Source organism: Ovis aries, chromosome 16, assembly GCF_016772045.2.
Source record: "Ovis aries strain OAR_USU_Benz2616 breed Rambouillet chromosome 16, ARS-UI_Ramb_v3.0, whole genome shotgun sequence".
NCBI classification, from domain to species: domain Eukaryota; kingdom Metazoa; phylum Chordata; class Mammalia; order Artiodactyla; family Bovidae; genus Ovis; species Ovis aries.
This window is the reverse complement of record NC_056069.1, coordinates 3,968,742-3,988,489: the sequence shown is the minus strand read 5'-3', so window position 1 is coordinate 3,988,489 and position 19,748 is coordinate 3,968,742. Positions and strand designations below refer to the sequence as shown.

Below are 19,748 nucleotides of genomic sequence, written 5' to 3'. Positions count from 1 at the left end.
TTCACAGTCCAACCCTCATATCCAACATGACCACTGGAAAAACCATACCCTTGACTAGACCGACCTTTGTTGGCAAAGTAATGTCTCTGCTTTTCAATATGCTATCTAGGTTGGTCATAACTTTTCTTCCAAGGAGTAAGCATCTTTTAATTTCATGGCTGCAGTCACCACCTGCAGTGATTTTGGAGCCCAAAGAAATAAAGTCTGACACTGTTTCCACTGTTTCCCCATCTATTTACCATGAAGTGATGGGACCAGATGCCATGATCTTCGTTTTCTGAATGTTGAGCTTTAAGCCAACTTTTTCGCTCTCCACTTTCAGTTTCATTAAGAGGCTTTTTAGTTCCTCTTCACTTTCTGCCATAAGGGTGGTGTCATCTGCATATCTGAGGCTATTGATATTTCTCCCAGCAATCTTGATTCCAGCTTGTACTTCTTCAGCCCAGCGTTTCTCATGATGTACTCTGCATAGAAGTTAAATAAGCAGGGTGACAATATATAGCCTTGACGTACTCCTTTTCCTGTTTGGAACCAGTCTGTTGTTCCATGTCCAGTCCTAACTGCTGCTTCCTGACCTGCATAAAGGTTTCTCAAGAGGCAGGTCAGCTGGTCTGGTATTCCCATCTCTTGAATTTTCCACAGTTTATTGTGATCCACACAGTCAAAGGCTTTGGCATAGTCAATAAAGCAGAAATACATGATTTCCTGGAACTCTCTTGCTTTTTTGATGATCGAGCAGATGTTGGCAACTTGATCTCTGGTTCCTCTGCCTTTTCTAAAACCAGCTAAAACATCAGGAAGTTCATGGTTCACGTATTGCTGAAGCCTGGCTTGGAGAATTTTGAGCATTACTTTACTAGCGTGTGAGATGAATGCAATTGTGCGGTAGTTTGAACATTCTTTGGCATTGTCTTTCTTTGGGATTGGAATGCAAACTGACCTTTTCCAGTCCTGTGGCCACTGCTGAGTTTTCCAAAGTTGCTGGCATATTGAGTGCAGCACTTTCACAGCATCATCTTCCAGGATTTGAAATAGGTCCACTGGAATTCCATCACCTCCACTAGCTTTGTTGGTAGTGATGCTGTCTAAGGTCCACTTGACTTCACATTCCGGGATGTCTGGCTCTAGGTGAGTGATCACACCATCGTGATTATCTTGGTTGTGAAGATCTTCTTTGTACAGTTCTTCTGTGTATTCCTGCCACCTCTTCTTAATATCTTCTGCTTCTGTTAGGTCCATACCGTTTCTGTCCTTTATCAAGCCCATCTTTGCATGAAATGTTCCCTTGGTATCTCTAATTTTCTTGAAGAGATCTCTAGTCTTTCCCATTCTGTTGTTTTCCTCTTTCTTTGCACTGATTGCTGAGGAAGGCTTTATCTCTCCTTGCTATTCTTTGGAACTCTGCATTCAGATGCTTATATCTTTCCTTTTCTCCTTTGCTTTTCCCTTCCCTTCTTTTCATAATTATTTGCAAGGCCTCCTCAGACAGCCATTTTGCCTTCTTGCATTTCTTTTCCATGGGGCTTGTCTTGATCCCTGTTCCTGTACAATGTCACAAACCTCTGTCCATAGCTCATCAGGCACTCTATCTTTCAGATCTAGTCCTTTAAATCTATTTCTCACTTCCACTGTATAATCATAAGGGATTTGATTTAGGTCATACCTGAATGGTCTAGTGGTTTTCCCTACTTTCTTCAATTTAAGTCTGAATTTGGCAATAAGTTCATGATCTGAGCCACAGTCAGCTCCTGGTCTTGTTTTTGTTGACTGTATAAAGCTTCTCCATCTTTGGCTGCAAAGAATATAATCAATCTGATTTCGGTGTCGACCGTCTGGTGATGTCCATGTGTAGAGTCTTCTCTTGTGTTGTTGGAAGAGGGTGTTTGCTGTGACCAGTGCGTTCTCTTGGCACAACTCTATTAGTCTTTGCCCTGCTTCATTCCGTACTCCAAGGCCAAATTTGCCTGTTACCCCAGGTGTTTCTTGACTTCCTACTTATGCATTCCAGTCCCCTGTGATGAAAAGGACGTCTTTTTTGGGTGTTAGTTTTAGAAGGTCTTGTAGGTCTTCATAGAACCGTTCAACTTCAGGTTCTTCAGCGTTACTGGTCGGGGCATAGACTTGGATTACCGTGATATTGAATGGTTCACCTTGGAAACGAACAGAGACGTTTTTGAGATTGCATCCAAGTACTGTATTTTGGACTCTTCTGTTGACCATGATGGCTACTCCATTTCTTCTAAGGGATTCCTGCCCGCTGTAGTACATATAATGGTCATCTGAGTTAAATTCACCCATTCCAGTCCATCTTAGTTCGCTGATTTCTAGACTGTCGATGTTCACTCTTGTCATCTCCTGTTTGTTTGACCACTTCCAATTTGCCTTGATTCATGGACCTGACATTCCAGGTTCCTATGCAATATTGCTCTTTACAGCATCAAACCTTGCTTCTATCACCAGTCACATCCACAACTGGGAGTTGTTTTTGTTTTGGCTCCATCCCTTCATTCTTTCTGGAGTCATTTCTCCACTGATCTCCAGTAGCATATTGGGCACCTGCTGACCTGGGGAGTTCATCTTTCAGTGTCCTATGTTTTTGCCTTTTCATACTGTTCATGGGGTTCTCAAGGCAAGAATACTGAAGTGGTTTGCCATTCCCTTCTCAGAATGTGGACCACATTCTGTCAGACCTCTCCACCATGGAGAGGTCCGTCTTGGGTGGCCCCACACGGCATGGCTTGGTTTCACTGAGTTAGACAAGGCTGTGGTCTGTGTGATGAGACTGGCCTGTTGTTGTGATTGTGGCTTCAGTCTGTCTGCCCTCTGATGCCCTCTCTCAGTGCCTACTGTCTCACTTGGCTTTCTCTTATCTTGGACGTGGGGTCTCTGTTCATGGCTGCTCCAGCAAAGCACAGCCGCTGCTCCTTACCTCGGACGTGGGGTAGCTCCTCCTGGCTGTGCTTGTGCGCTGTCGCAGCCACCCGCGCTGCAAAATGGCTGTCTCAGGAGGCCTTACAAATAGCTGTGAAAAGAAGGGAAGTGAAAAGCAAAGGAGAAAAGGAAAGACACACCCATTTGAATGCAGAGTTCCAAAGAATAGCAAGGAGAGATAAGAAAGCCTTCCTCAGCGATCAATGCAAAGAAATAGAGGAAAACAACAGTATGGGAAAGACTAGAGATCTCTTCAAGAAAATTAGAGATACTAAGGGAACATTTCATGCAAAATGGGCTGAATAAAGGACAGAAATGGTATGGACCTAACAGAAGCAGAAGATATTAAGAAGAGGTGGCAGGAATACACAGAAGAACTGTACAAAGAAGATCTTCACAACCAAGATAATCACGATGGTGTGATCACTCACCTAGAGCCAGACATCCTGGAATGTGAAGTCAAGTGGACCTTAGGAGGCACCACTACCAACAAAGCTAGTGGAGGTGATGGAATTCCAGTGGACCTATTTCAAATCCTGGAAGATGATGCTGTGAAAGTGCTGCACTCAATATGCCAGCAAATTTGGAAAACTCAGCAGTGGCCACAGGACTGGAAAAGGTGTTTTCATTCCAATCCCAAAGAAAGGCAATGCCAAAGAATGCTCAAACTACCGCACAATGGCACTCATCTCACATGCTAGTAAAGAAATGCTCAAAATTCTCGAAGCCAGGCTTCAGCAATATGTGAACCGTGAACTTCCTGATGTTTTAGCTGGTTTTAGAAAAGGCAGAAGAACCAGAGATCAAATTACCAACATCTACTGGATCATGGAAAACGCAAGTGAGTTCCAAAAAAACATCTATTTCTGCTTTATTGACTATGCCAAAGCCTTTGACTGTGTGGATCACAATAAACTCTTGAAAATTCTAAAAGAGATGGGAATAGCAGACCACCTGACCTGCCTCTTGAGAAATCTGTATGCAGGTCAGGAAGCAACCGTTAAACTGGACAAGGAACAACAGACTGGTTCCAAATAGGAAAAGAAGTACGTCAAGGCTATATATTGTCACCCTGCTTATTTAACTTATATGCTGAGTACATCATGAGAAACACTGGGCTGGATGAAGCACAATCAAGATTGCTGGGAGAAATATCAATAACCTCAGATATGCAGATGACACCACCCTACGGCAGAAAGTGAAGAAGAACTAAAGAGCCTCTTGATGAAAGTGAAAGAGGAGGGTGAAAAAGTTGGCTTAAAACTCAACATTCAGAAAATGAAGATCATGGCACCCGGTCCCATCATTTCATAGTAAATAGATGGGGAAACAGTGGAAACAGTGGCTGACTTTATTTTTCTGGGCTCCAAAATCACTGCAGATGGTAACTGCAGCCATGAAATTAAAAGACTCTCTTTGGAAGCAAAGTTATGACCAACCAAGCCAGCATATTAAAAAGCAGAGATATTACTTTCTGACAAAGGTCCGTTAGTCAGGGCTATGGTTTTTCCAGTTGTCTTGTATGGAGGTGAGAGTTGGACTATAAAGAAAGCTGAGCACAGAACAACGGATGCTTTTGAACTGTGGTGTTGGAGAAGACTCTTGAGACTCCCTTGGACTGCAAGGAGATCCAACCAGTCCGTCCTAAAGGAGATCAGACTGGGTGTTTATTGAAAGGACTGATGTTGAAGCTGAAACTCCAATATTTTAGCCACCTGATGCGAAGAGGTGACTCATTTGAAAAGACCCTGATGCTGGGAAAAATTGAGGCAGGAGAAGAAGGGGATGACAGAGGATGAGATGGTTGGATGGCATTACCGACTCAATGGACGTGGGTTTGGTGGACTCCGGGAGCTGGTGATGGACAGAGGCCTGGTGTGCTGCAGTCCATGGGTTGCAAAGAGTAGGACACGACTGAGTGACTGAACTGAACTGAACTTGCATATCCAAATATGATTACATGTTAGAATGAGACAGGGCTCAGTGTCAAATATAAATACATTTTTACATTTTATTTTTACAGATGTTAGTACTAGGAAAACTTGTTCATAGAAGAATAAACATTTCTCACAGAAATAGCATGGAACTTTAAAGATTATTTCCAAGTTGTCATGTCAAATAGTACATAGTGGTCTGTTAGGAAAATTATCTTAAATTATCATTAAAACTCAAATCAATCCTCCAGTTTTTTTGAAAGCAAAGTATTGGAAACCACCTGACTAGTAAAATGATTTTTTTGTATATTCACTGGAGAAATTCCTTTTCTCAATTTCTGGGAAATGTACTAAAAAATCTTAACCAAGATTTATGAAATAAATATTAATTTTGTTGGTATAGCACAAATCCTCTACCAAAATTCCTTTGTATTCATCAAATTCGGCTTCCTTTGCAGCTTCTTAGGGCCACATGATTAGGTCCTAATGAATAGTGAGCAGGAATAATGTGTTTCTGAATAAGCTGGTGAGCTTTTCCTCTATTCCAGCAATATCGGAGACCATGGATTCTAGATGGCGTACAGTAATGTAAGACGGAAGGCTAGCTGACTCCATTCGACCTTGTATGAACAAGACATATATAAGATGCCACGATGTTTCCAGGGTGTGGAAACATGTCAGCTTGACTAAGCTAAACTACATTTCTCCAAATTCTGTTCCTGTACGGTTCTGATCAGGGTGAGCCACCAGATGCCAGGATTTGGAAGATGGAAGTGAAACTGCAGTCACTTGTAGCCCACATACACTGTCACTGATCTGCTTGCTCACTCACCTGCTTCATGTGAGGAACAGCTGGGTCGGCAATCCCTTCACCTTCCTCTAGAGACTCCTCCAGTTTCTCCAGTTCCTGGGCAGGTGTGTGTGTTCAGTTCCCTGACAAAGGGCTCCAGGCTCTGCAAGACATACATACCACCGAGGTTAGGGCAGTGAGGACTGACACAGGTTTTGTCTGACTTGTATGCCCGCCCTTTCCCACCTTACATCTCTCTTCTTGTCTTGACTGCCTGCCCTGTGACTTGAAAATCCAGCATCAGCACAACACCTACAACCTTACAGAGATTGCTAAACTAACTGGACAATTATGTGAGGTCAACTTGTACAAAAAGCCCCTAGGAACCATCTTACTGGTGCTGTTTCCCTGATTGACTTCTGGATGATGCAGAGTTAATTTGCCACGGTGGCACAATGTATTCCACTCTACACCTTTTTTACCCTTTCACTTCGAGGTCTTATGTAACTTGATAAGTAAAAAAAAAAATCAGTGGGGAAGATACAAATGTTAATTTCAATACATTTGCCAGTAAATTAATTGAGGAAATGTTTTTTCCTTATGTGCTTTAAATGTATCTTCCTAAAAATTACAGCACTAAAGACTTACCTCGTCTATTGGTAACATCTATTGGTGCTATCAAACCAGTCAGCCAAGTTAGAAAAAGTACGGCTTTGTTTTTCCACTTCAAATAAATGTTCTCATATGGGGTCACACAGAGTCGGACATGACTGAAGCGACTTAGCAGCAGCAGCATGGATATCATGACAACTATCTTTTTTTCTAGATTCTATACATAAATGGATAAGGCATAGAACCTTGTCATGTGGATAAAATAAGGGGCTTCTACCTTCAATACTTCCCAACATTCTTTTTCCTTCACTTTCACAAGATTCTTGAAGAGAATTTTGTTCTTTACATTAGTTGGGAATGAGTTATGTCAAAATTTCACTGTACTATCCTTCTTTACAACGTATTTGAACTCAGAAAAGTCAGCACAGATCAAAATATACATTTTAAAGTACCATTCTTTATCTTTGAAAGTATTCATAAGAAAAGGAAAGATACAAAGCGCTACCAAGGTTTTATGGTGCCCTGATTACAAGAGAACTCACTAAGTTCAGTATTTGAACTATTTTTTTGGGGGGTAACTCTCAGTTTTCTGTTGCTGCATATCAGATTATATAAAAATTTAAAATAATAATAAAATAATATACATTTAAAAATGCTTAAAATAATAAACATTTATTATCTCATACAGCCTCTGCAGGGCAGAAGTTGAGGAATGGCTTGTATGGGTGGGTCTTGGCTCAGGGTATCTCACGAGGTCAAGTTTTGAATGAGACTAGTTATCTAAAGGACCAACTGAGGTGGGAGGAGATGGCTTCCAAGACGGCTTACTCACAGGTCTGGAAAGGTAGAGCTGGCTGTTGGCAGGTGGCCTTAGTTCCTTACCACACGGAGGTTACGGAAGGCTGCTTACATGTCCTCATGACACGGCAGCTTGCTTCCTCCAGAGTGAGTAATCCAAGATAGAGGGAGCAAGGACGAACCCACAACTCTCATGACCTAGTCTTGGAAATCACACACCCTCACATCTGCCATACACTCTTTTGGGTAAATTTAACGTAAAAAATTGTTAACAGGGTATTGGAGTAAAGACAACTCTGAAGAATACAGAGGTAGCAGTTACAGGGAGAAGCTACCACCTTTGAGACTGAGGCAGAGGACTCAAGGGGAGGAAGAGACTTGGAAGAATCTCCCACCCCGACTGCTCAGGTGAGATTCAAATCTTACTAGAGAGAGGACAGTTATAGCCCACTGGATGGTGAAGTTTGCTGAGGTGGACACGTTGGGGCTGGCAAGTGGGAAACTGCCTGCTGAGGTGCCACTGAACTCACTGGGAAGCCCTCTCTGGATGTTCCAACCACATGTGTGTGTGGGTTCTGCAAGCCATCTGCTGCTGTGCCACAAAGGCAAGAAGGAAAAGGCTATTCTGGAACAGGGAAGAGAAGACCCTTCATTTGGCTGTTTCCCTCTAGGGCTCTCTATTGACAAAGTTAAGCACTGTCAGCTGGTAAATATTTACAAGGTCCCACTCCAGTATTTCAAATCATGGAAAGGAAGGGTGGATTTGGAACTGAGAGGCTATAAATTGCTAATAGGCACTTACAGGCTCTGCTACAGAAAAATGTATGTATTTGATTATGAACTGCTGTCCAAGACCCCTTGGGAGTATCACATTATATATACAGTATGTACATCACACTGCCTGTGTACAATCTGAACGATTCTGAACATTGAAGCATATCTGGACCTCAAGGTTTTGGTTGAGGGATCATGGACCTGTATCAGTTTGGTTTTGGCGTGTTATATAAACCCCAAGGTCTTCTGCCACTGTCTATGACAAATCTAATTGCCAGTTGCCATCAAGCTGAAGAAAAAAAAATATGTAAATACTTGAGTTCTTGCTTGAGGAGAAGAAAGAGCACAGTGGTAAATCTTGGCTCAGCTTGCCTCTTACACAGCTTGGGAATGATTTCTATCATATACACAACTTTTTCATCTCACTGAGCTCCTAGAATTTGACCCTATAATATTAGTATTTTTTCCCTCTTAAGGTGGGATACGGTTTTCATAAAAGGATAGAAACCTTGAGTTATCTCCATTATAGTTCCAATGCCCAGGGTTGCAAACTCAAATATCTATATGGGTTAAGTGTACAACTTAAACAAGTAAAGCACGCAGATATAAGGCAACAGGGAGCAGTGGTAACAGTGGCAATCTAGAGTTCATGCTTTACATAAAGAAGGTAATTGCTATTCACGTTCATGTGTGCTAAGCTGCTTCAGTTATGTCTGACTCTTTGCAATGCTATGGACTATAGCCTGCCAAACTCCTCTGTCCATAGGATTTCCCAGGCAAGAATACTGGAGTGGGTTGCCATTTCCTTCTCCAGGGGATCTTCCCGATGCAGGGATGGAAACTCCATCTTGTAGGTCTCCTGCATTGGCAAGAAGGCTCTTTACCACTAGAGCTGCCTCAGTTCAGTTCAGTTGCTCAGTTGTGTCTGACTCTTTACGACCCCATGAACCACAGCACACCAGGCCTCCATGTCCATTACCGAGTCCCGGAGTTTACTCAAACTCATGTCCATCAAGTCGGTGATGCCATCCAGCCATCTCATCCTCTGTCGTCCCCTTCTCCTCCTGTCCCCAATCCCTCCCAGCATCAGGGTCTTTTCCAATGAGTCAGCTCTTCGCATCAGGTGGCCAAAGTACTGGAGTTTCAGCTTCAGCATCAGTCCTTCCAATGAACACTCAGGACTGATCTCCTTTAGGATGGACTGGTTGGATCTCCTTGCAGTCCAAGGGAGTCTCAAGAGTCTTCTCCAACACCACAGTTCAAAAGCATCAATTCTTTGGCTCTCAGCTTTCTTTATAGTCCAACTCTCACTTCCATACATGACCACTGGAAAAACCATAGCCTTAACTAGATGGACCTTTGCTGGTTAAAGTTATGTCTCTGCTTTTTAATATGCTATCTAGGTTGGTCATAACTTTCCTTCCTAGGAAGCCTCAATTCTATTTAACCCCTGCATATTGCTGCCATGCAGATCCAATACAACCAGATAATCTAATTTTTCAAGACAGGTTAGAAATTCAGATTTGAAAATGTGTAACTGTCAACTTTGAAACAATAAAAAAGTGCAGGACAAACATATATAATGGGGGTTCATATTTAGCTTGTGATTCCAACCCTAGCCCCTTGCTAGTTTCTGTGGCAAGTGCTGACACTTTAAAGGTCTTGATTGGCTGTTACATTAGTGAGCCCCAGTAAACTATGCCTCTGAATTCACAAGCTTGTATAGGCCTTTTCCACGCTGACTTTGGGCTTGGCCATCCAGCTGGTCTTAGCCAATGAAATGTGGGCAACCAAATCTTGGTAAGCATTTGCTCACTGGAGCTTGTCCTCTTGGAAGCTAGTCACCATACAAAAGCCTGAATGGTAAGAAGCTGGGAAAGAGAGGCCCTGGAGGATGAGAAACTGTTTTGATGAGATCTCAGCTGATTGTGTTCCCTTGAGTAAACTCAGCTTAAACTACGTAGGCCCAGCTGAGTCCAGTTAACCCACACAATGTAAATAATAATAAAGCACTGTTTTTTTAAACTACTATGTCTTGGAGGTGGTTTGTAAGATGCAATATGTAACTGAAACAGAGGTCATTTATTTTAACCCCTTTATTCCACTAATGAATGTCTCAAGGCTCAGAGAGGCAAAGGGTAGGGTGAAAATCAGACACCAAGTTAGCAGCAATAACTTTCTAATTCTGTGCTGTTTCGGTTCCTTCAGTGGAAAGCAGCAGATAAGGGCTATGGAACTCAAAATCTACCTGCACAGAACTTTACACTGTGTCCTTCCTGCATATAAATTACTCTAATAACTTGATCCTTGGAAACGGAACGATTTCTAGGTCATCTAATTCCTTCACTTTACAGGTGCAGAGAATGCGAAACACTTGAGAACGGCCAACATTTGGAAGCTGGCCTGATACAACTGGACCGGTAGTAATGCTATGAGATGATAAACCTGGCCGTCTTAGCTGGCTTTGTGTTCCTCTGTTAAATATAATTTCAGAGAACAATTAACGGTAGACAAAGCCATTCTGAGACCATGACAGAGCAATACAAAAGCAATACCCCTCCTTAATTACATTTGAACACAGATAAAACATATACATTGTCCAAACCATAAAAAATGACCAAACATCCCCCAGCCTGGCTAATGAGGGACTCCTGCTTCTCTACCAATTAGAGTTTTAGCCTCATTCTAGCATTCTTTCTTTCTAGGTAAGGTTTATTGGGATAGCCAATCAGAGAATTACCCCACTTCCTGACAGCATCTTATCTAGAATAAAGCCCCACTTCCTTAAACCCTCTTCCAAACCACCTGACAACTCCTTCTGAGATGCTCTACGGTTCTTCGTGGTGTGTGTCCTCCCTTCCCGCACCCAGTAGTAAACTCCACTTGTTCAGCTATGGGTGTGCCTTTGCTCCCCTTTGTTAGAGGGTACTGACAGACGACAACGTTCACACAGAGCTGAAGGCAGAATTCACTGGAAGGCGTCTCCAGCTGTATTCCTTCTTAGCACCTGTCACTCCTGCGATTAATGCCTGTCTTCCCCTCCCTGGAATTAAGCTCCTTCAGCAGAGAGGCCTTGTCTGTAAGGTTCAGAGTTGAATTTCCAGTGCCTACCCTGGTACCCAGCAGAGGCTGGAAGTTTGGAAACATATTTTCTGAACAAATCAATGAAAGGGGCTCAATATACACGGATCCCCTTTCATTTCTCAGTTCCTCCCGGTACGTGGTGTATATAGACCATAAACCTTCTCCTCCCCTACTAACTTTCCGACACGCCTAGGACGCCTACCCGTCTGCCTGAGATTCTGCCGTTCGTGGGCCGCTCTCCCACGCCTGAGCCCCAAGACCACCCCCTCCTGTCGCACGTCGAACCCACCTGTCGTCCACACCTCACCCTATCGTAAACGCTAGCGGACCAGTCGCGCCGCTACTTCAGCGTCGAGTGGGCGCTGCAGACATCGAGCGCGCATGTGCGGAAATCGGTCGCAGTATCTCTGACAAGTGAAGAGTTGCCTCGGAGTTTCGGTGCCGGTCCGGGTAGCCTCGGGCTGCCAGGAAGTCAGGAGCAGGCAGCCGGAAGGAGAACCCGAGAGCAGGGCTTTCTGGGACATGTAGTTGGGCCGCTGCCCAGGCCCCACTTTGAGAGAGCCCTTAAATCTTCAGGTCTGCAGGTCTCGCATTCACAGTCCAGTGCTGCTTTCCGCTCCGAATTCCGCTTCGAGCAGCCGGGAGAGAGTGGCCTGCTGCCGGACTCTCGTCCCCACAACGCTCTGCGTCGCTCGCGGCGCCTGCCGGGAGCTGTAGTCCTCGCTCTGCGTACTGCGTTCGCCGAGGGGGAGGGCGGAGCTGCCGGCGGCCCGGGCGGGCTGGCAGCGAGAGTGGGTGCGAGAGCCGCCTCCGCCTCTGCCGCCTCCGCCGTCGCCTCCTCCGCCCGGGCCGTTCGCTGCTGCGCGGGGAGAGCGAGGCGGGGCCGCCGGGGCCGCCATGGAGCCCGACTCGGTGATTGAGGACAAGACCATCGAGCTCATGGTGAGTGCGGCCCGCTGGACCGTCCGTTCTTCCGTCCGACCGGCCCCGGGCGGGCCTGCCCACCTCAACGTCCGGCGCGAGGCCAGCCCTGGCCCTTCCCTGCTGCCTCGGCCCGGACCTGGGCCCCCCGCCTTGCCTGGCCTCTGGCCCGGCGCGGTTCCTCCGGATCCCTCGAGCTCACAGGCCGGACCCGGCCCGGCCCCCTCCATGCCCCTCGGTTTTCCTCCCACCCTCCCTCCCTTCTATCTCCGGGCCCGTCCCTCGAACGACCCTCGCTGGCTTAGGCTGTGGCCTTAGCTCACACTCACTCTAGCATCCCGGTTCCCTCTTTAGAAGGTTTTGTTTTTTTTTTTTCCCTTCTCTGTTTCTCCAGTCCAGGCCTGCATCGCTCTTGCCAGCCCCACTCAGGCCGAGTGAGATGGTGATGGGAGAGGGTACTGAGTAGATCTCCAGGGCCGTAGCCTCCGCATCCCGGAAGGGGTCTCAGCACCCTCGTCTCGACCTAGGGCTGTATTGATGCCGGCATCGGCCCTATGGGGGAGGAGGTGGAGAGCTTTCGGGTTGGAGGCTGTGACCGAAAAGGGGCCTCTTTCCCGGCCCCCTGTGGTGTCCGGCTTCTCGGACAAAGGGTTTCCTACTCGGCCGAGAGGGATGTTTGCAGAGCAAGGCCGTAGGTACTCTGGATTCCATCTCCCTGGAAAGAGAAACTGTAACTTCACGTTTTCCTGAGCTGCTTTGGGAAAATTGGGGAGGAGGGGGGAGGGGCTGTCCTCATCACTGCCGCCAGTTCTTTCTTCTAGAAAAAAAAGGAGAGGGGAGCCTACGGCCCAGGGGAAGCGATCTCTCTTCTGTTTAGAAACCTTTGGTAGCCAGGCCAGACTCTCTGAACCCACCAACACCCCAGCCCCCTTCCGCCTTAGGACTTGGATCCAGAATGGGTTTTTAGAAACAGGACCACGAGAGAGTGGCTAGTGGAAACGAAAAATTTGCTACTTGGTGGATGATTTGGCGCAAAAAGTAGAATATGGCAGCTGTTACTGCCAGTTTGAACATTAGGGAAATCAAACTGGGCTCTAGAGAGTTGGGAGGGGGAAGTCTTTGCCTCAGCAAATGAACATGCCCAGGTTTTCTTCCTGTGGAAACCTTGACAGTGTCTTTGTATCTCTCCAAACAGTAACCTCTTCTACCGTAGGGTTGAGAAGAAAGATGAAAGAATCTACTTAACACAGCAAAATGTTTTCCTAGCCAGATTTTCTCCAGTGTGAAAATGTTTATTGAGTCAGTGATTCCACTGGGTAGGGTCGGTGACATCAGAGCTACTTCCCCCATTTAATGCTATAAATAATAAATGGTGACACTGAAAGTCTGTTGGATAGCTGCATGGTTTCTGTGGATGATGGTGTCTGGGGAGTTGATATGCCTGTTTTAAAAATGGAAGTACAGTAGTGTAAATACAGAGGCAGCTTAATATTTGCTGTCCTTTGCATAATTCACTGCACTTCTCCAGCAGTCTTGGAAAAATTAGACGGCAAAAGAAAGCTCTGGTAGTTTCTGATTTGTGTATGTGTGTGTGTGTGTGTGTGTGCGAGCACACGTGTGGTTGCTTTCTAAGGGATACTGATACGAGTTTTTATTTGATTTTCACCTATTAGGTAACTTTGCAGTACAACTTATCAAACTTTTGTAATCAAGCTTTTGATATTCTGCAAATTTTGTAGGGGTTATTTTGGTAAAATATCCTAATGAAATTACACATATAGTCCATATTCTTACATATGTGCAATACCTGTGCTTATAACAGGAGGAGTAGGACATAGCAAAAAATTGTAACTTGGTATCTCTTTGAAATTGGCTGTTAAATTCTCCTTTCATTTCCATTCATTTAAAAAATGACTAGGGACTTCCCTGGTGGTCCAGTGGGTAGAACTCACTGCGGAGGGCCCTGGTTCTATCCCTGGTCAGGAAACTAAGAATCCACAAGCTGCACGGCGCAGCCTAAAATAAAATAACTAGAATGTTTTTTTCAAAAGAATTAAAGTACAGTGTAATCCATTTAATGTCTTTGAATGGATATGGAAAAAAAAATTTCCTCCTAAATATAACTGGCTTCCTGTGTGTTTTGATTTTACATGATTGTATTTGTCTGATCTGAAATGATATTTCATACTTCTCAGGGACATTATTAAGTGGAATTCTTAGAAAATTTAACAGCAGATTTAATAAGGTGATCATCTGGATCAGTTTTAAAAGTGGCTTTTCATATACAGATTGTGATATTCCCTCAAAGGAATACCAGTTAAGACTCTTATGCAACTGTTTCGTAAACATATATGTATTTTAGTGTTATAGATAGCACAGATACTTAACAACTGATTTACTAAATCCAGGATCAGGAGCAGGAATGATAATGCCTTAAAATCTAATTGCACATGGCTTTCTGTGTTCACTGCATTTTAATTATAGTTTCCAGAACTAGATTAAAAACACTTTTTACATCGGTTTCAAAATACCATGATGAAAGGAGGGGAAGGGGTTAAACTGATGGTATTTTGAAAGTCTAAAGCATGAAATATTTTTAGATTTTTATGAGTCAGCTTCAGTACTCAAATATTTGTGATTGTGCTGCCTGTACCAGTTCGGTACTTAATGGTTAACAGGATAACTTTCAATTGATATTCCAGAGTGTGCTGTATCAAAGAAAGGAAACACGGTTTCACCAATTTCTTAATCTCCATCCCTCTACTTTCTTTGATTTTGATTCCGCCTTCCTTTTTTTCTTGCAGTTTTTCAGTTTCCTAGGAAATAAAACTGGTGATAGAATAATTAAATATTCAAAATATAACCCCCCTTGTTACTCCTACCCCTGCCTGTGACCAGGTTCACAAAAAGTGCTTCTCCAGCTGACCTACCTCATAGGATTCAGTCTTTAAAATAGACTGTAAATTCTTGATTGAGACAACTGAATTTATCATTCCTGATGGTGAATAATTTAACCATCAAAAGACTTTCATGACCTTATATCGGCCCAATACGTACCTAGTTTGTGGGACTACTTCTTAAACTTCTGACTTTGGTTTTCAGTTCAGTTGCTTAGTCGTGTCCGACTCTTTTCGACCCCATGGACTGCAGCATGCCAGGCTTCTCTCTCCATCACCAGCTTTGGTTTTAATTAGCCTTAATATTACTGAGGTAGAAAAGGAGTAAACCATTTGGAAATACACAGAAGCTCACCAGGCTTTGTCTTGTGGTGGGCTTCACTGGGAAGGATGAAAGCTGCATTGTGTATCACATGGTATTTAATGGTTGAATTAGAAGTGTGAGTTGTGCTTAGGCCCTAGAAAGCATTCTCAGACCTGCTAATTGGAAGAAATGGGCATTAGGCCTGCCTGTTAGAAAATGGCAAAAGTTAACGTTAAAGGTTTGGGAAAGATACTCCTGCTTCCTCTGTGGGTGTGAGAGTACCCTTTACCCCCTTTTCTCAGGTAATGGGCAGTTTATCCTCTGTTGTTAGCTGCTTGGTTTACTTCTTGGCCAAGTGACCTTAAGTGAATCATTTCCCTTCTGGTTACCTCTGAATGGCTATATTACTTGTTGAATGTAATATAGGTAATATAGGTAAAATACATTGGATCTCATTAAGAACTTCTAATGTCAAATCTATTTTTAGAGCTGCTGAAGTACAGACAGGCCACAAGACCAAAGAGATGAAAGAAACTAAATGACATTATTGGAAGTAATTATCTTTTTTTCTTTTTACATCTCTCCCCCTGCCCCCTTCTTGTCGTTGGCTTTCTAGGTGAAACAAGTGGGGTTGTTTAGTGGCTCCTTTAAAAAATTGGGTCTTGTCGCCATCACTTACCCTCATTGCCTCTAGCCATGTGCTGCTTTACCAAATGCAGATTAAATAGACAAAGGCTTAAGTAGGGGCCAAATGAAATAAATCACATGCTATTTATAGACCTCACTGACTGGCCTCAAGAGGCTTGTGGCTCAAATATTACCAATTTTTAGTCCTGATTTTGGAGTAGGTTAATGTCCTTTCAGATTTGGTAAGGATAAACCTGATCCTGCTCGCACATCTTGGCACTCTTGGCCCCTGACTGCTGTCTCCTGGAAACAGAGAGAGCTCTGTAGCACAGGAGGGTTGCTGGCCCATTTCATAGGTTTATAGAACAGCACGTGTATTCCTCTGAGTAGTTATGTTTGGTCTTAAATATAGGACCGAACATAATCAATGCTCTCTTCCACCCATGCTGATAACGTCCTCTCCCCTCCTCTCAGAACACAATTTAGATACCTCTTCTTGATGTCAATTTATATTATGGTGGCAGATATAATTTTGTTTTTATATCGATAGAATGCCTACATGATAATCATTGTTAAATGACTGCGTGCTGGCCTTTGTATTTATCTTGTGGCACTTAGAATTTTAGAAACAGACTTTCCTGTGCTGTGAGGAGCCTGGGATCTTGGGTTCCACCTGGTGATATTTACAGTTTAAGGGAAAGAAAGCATTTGAAGTCCTCACAATTCAGATTCCTGCCTCCTTTCCAGCTTTTTCTTCTCACATTCCTCGCTTATTCTATATTCCAGCCAAAGTGTGGAGGACCATTGTTCTTCAGATTTCCTTTGTCAGCACTGATAATGAACTGACCTAAGTCCATGTGTCTCAGGCTACTGATATTAATGGGAAGGACCTCATAGCTCTCCAGCCAAACTGATTTAGGTGAGATCTCCACAATCCTCTCTTCCACCCATGTTGATAACGTCCTCTCCCCTCCTCTCAGAACACAATTTAGACACCTCTTCTTGATGTCAATTTATATTATGGTGGCAGATATAATTTTGTTTTTATATCGATAGCAATGCCTACATGATAATCATTGTTAAATGAGTGAGTGCTGGCACTTTGTATTTATCTTGTGGCACTTAGCATCTTCTGCACTTGTGTTATAGTTTGCTGTTTGTGTCCCTTGTTAAAGGATAAACTCCTCAAGAGCACCTTCTTGTAGTAGGTGTTCAATAAATGTTGAGTCGCGCTTTCCTGTTGGTTGCTTACATGTATTATTGCTGTCTGCCTGTATCTTAGCCATCCTCTTTTCTGGAAATTCTCACCTATATCACTGATTCTCTTAACTTGTTCCTAATGCATATGGGACTTAACAGACCTTCCTGTGTATCATGAAAGTTTGATCATGTCTAAAGCTGATTGTCCTTTGAATCCTTCACTCTGTTTAGTGCTTGGGTGTGCAATAGATATTGATTTAAATTAATGTTAGATTTTTTTTCATCCTGTGAAACCTTTTTAACATTTCTGTTTGATAATCTTAAGACAAGTGGGGATGGATAGGGGAGAAAGACTGCTAAAGGGAAAAGAAGGGTGGTGTGTGTTGCACAAACTTCTGTTCATGGACATTTTAACCATTATTTACAGACTTTTTAACATATACAAATTGATTTATATACATCCCGGAGCGTGGGTGATAGCAGAATACTGAGGAAACCAAATTCCTTTTGTGTCTGTTGTTGTGAACTTGCCAAACAGGTGGTAAGTTCTAAGGCTCTGTGACCTTAGAGAAACATGGTGTAACACAAAGGCCATGGGCTCTAGGGTGCAACACCTGGCTTTGTGTCCTAACTTTCACTTGCTGGCTGTGTGGCCTTAAGAAAGTTAACCTTTCTCTGGTAAGATTTCACTGTGTAAGAATTAAAAAAATGCAGGTATTGCTTCAGTGTTGGGAGGATTATGAGAGATGTATATGAAAGGACCTTGCAAAGACTTGTCTCTCAGCAGCTGTCTGCCAAGCTAACTCTCCCTGCAAGTACAGGGAGCGTATCTTGTCAAGACAGATGGTGTGAGAAAAGTTTTAGTTTTTGTCCCTGATGTGTGCATGTACTTAATCGTGAAGCTTTGCAGAGGCCTAAAATTCAGTTGCTTTTAGCCATGCATTTAATGAGCCTTCTTTGGGGAAAATGATGAAATCATACAGAGTCAATGCTGCCTTGGAAATCGGGAAAATACTCTTACAATTACTAAGAACTACCAATTAGACATAATGAGACCTGTACTGTTACGGAGAGAATCCGCTTTAACCCTGTTTTAGGTATCCTGGTAGAAGGAGACTGGTAATTGTTCATACTAACACTGAGCATAGTGATTTATATTTGATCAATTTAGTTTAGCCAAGGAAATTAGAATTTTTAAATTTTTATTCTTGTTTGCTGGTGATTTTGACCTTTAACAGAGTAAGTGGTGACTGGATACAAGATTTCCTCCTGAGTTCTATTGTTGTTCATTGAATTAGTTGACAAAAGGGGAAAAACCTGTTGGTCAAGAATGTGCTTGTTACCCTCAGTTCAGTTTCTGCTGATCACGATTGCCTAACAGGAAGTGTGTAGGCAAATGAGACACCAGCCAGGCAGACCTGAGAGTCCAGTAGGGTATCTCTACACTGGGTCTTATTGATAAAATTCAGAGATTGCCCAGTTCAGTTATGTCAGCCGGAAGCATTTTTAGGAGATTCCCTCTCAGGGTTAATCAACAATGAAGACCTTCACAGAATAGAAAGCTGTGAAGTAGAAACAGTGGGACATTCACATGTACATAGGAAAAAAGTTTGTGAGTAGAGAGATGTGCAAATACCTAAGTGCTATGAATATCGAAAACTGTTCTCTAATAGCAAACCACCGGTCCACGGAAGAAAAAAAAAATTGAAAACTGTGTTAAGAAAAAAGAACCTGAGTAATTATTATTTCAGAGTTAAATTGAGAACTCTTAACCAGTTTTGGGAACTAATGATAAAATGTGTTTTGGTTCTGTGAAATGATTGCCTAGGACACTCAAAGAGGAAGGGGCAGAGGCCATGAAGAACTTAATCCTTACTATCCTGGTCTGGCATCTGTTAATCTTTGTTTCTCTGGCATAAGGCCTGCCACCAATTAGGCATCCAGTAAATGTTTATTTGAAGGAAAGAGGGGGAAAGTTAACTCACTAACGGAAGAAAAGGCCTGATGGTGCAGGAGGCTCAGAAATGAGTCTGTTAGTCAAATTGGTTGTAGCAGTGAGTTATGCTTTGAAAATCAGCCTGTATTGCTCTAGCAGTTAACTACTAGCCATAGCCCACTAGCATTTTTTGTCAAAATTGGGTTTGTAGTTTATTAGGCTCTAGACTAATGAGAAGAGCCTGAGCACTTATTCTTTGTGATTTTGCTTACAGAATGTATTTAAGTTGAGGGTATTAAGATATTTCCACCTGTTTGCTATGAAGAGGTTACTCTTAGACTGGTACTTCAGTCACTTCAGTGCTTTGCCTATACATGAAAAACCAGAACATCTTTAGTCTTTGCCTATGGACTATTTATTGATCAATCTTGGAATTCAAGAATTCTTTGGTTTCAGCTGGGGTTGGGATTCTTTGTCACAGACACTTCTTTGCCACTAAGCACACAGTCTGAGTGGGCAAGGGTATAAAATTAATGTTGTGGCCTTAGAATTGCACGAGTTTTTGATATTGAAGTGCTTTTAAGTGGCAAGATTAAGGGAGTTAGCCCTCTCAGGACGGCTGAACAAGTTCAGTTGTCTTTTAGTTCAGCTAGGCTGAAATACTTACTGTTTTGTATCTTTTTGGTTCTCTGTCCTGACGTCAGTTAGCTTAGAGCTTGGTTTCTTCTCCCCCAGGAATCGTGGTCTTTCTGGTCCTTGGACTTTGGAGGCCACCGTATTCTATGAGAAGGGCATGGGCTTGACCACTTAGTGGATGTGGGACTTTGAGCAAGTTATTTCTTCTCATATTTTTAAATATGAGTAATGAATGTAGACGGCCTGGTCCATTAGTAACCCTTCGGTGAAGGTAGGTGTTATGGTTACTTCAGGAACATTTTGG

At 43.2% G+C, this 19,748-nt stretch overlaps 1 protein-coding gene and 1 long non-coding RNA gene across 13 annotated transcripts in view; one reads left to right on the top strand and one right to left on the bottom strand.

Annotated features, from left to right (window-relative positions):
- The window catches only part of LOC105602450 (uncharacterized), a 43,974-nt gene extending 32,585 nt beyond the window's left edge, over window positions 1-11,389 (bottom strand). The window contains exons 1-2 of the long non-coding RNA XR_009596741.1: window positions 11,213-11,389; window positions 5,698-5,818 (exon numbers count right to left, since the gene is read on the bottom strand). This is a non-coding gene — a long non-coding RNA (uncharacterized LOC105602450). The remainder of the gene's footprint in view (window positions 1-5,697; window positions 5,819-11,212) is intronic.
- Window positions 11,390-11,652: 263 nt separating this feature from the next.
- The window catches only part of FBXW11 (F-box and WD repeat domain containing 11), a 130,552-nt gene continuing 122,456 nt past the window's right edge, over window positions 11,653-19,748 (top strand). For 11 of the 12 annotated variants that reach the window (XM_015101233.4, XM_015101232.4, XM_015101231.4 and 8 more), the window contains exon 1: window positions 11,653-11,865. In XM_015101233.4, coding sequence (XP_014956719.1) covers window positions 11,821-11,865 — 45 coding nt within the window. In that variant the 5' untranslated portion in view covers window positions 11,653-11,820. Of the gene's footprint in view, window positions 11,866-16,458; window positions 16,592-19,748 lie in introns of all 12 variants that reach the window. The other variant, XM_042233672.2, reaches the window with a different exon arrangement.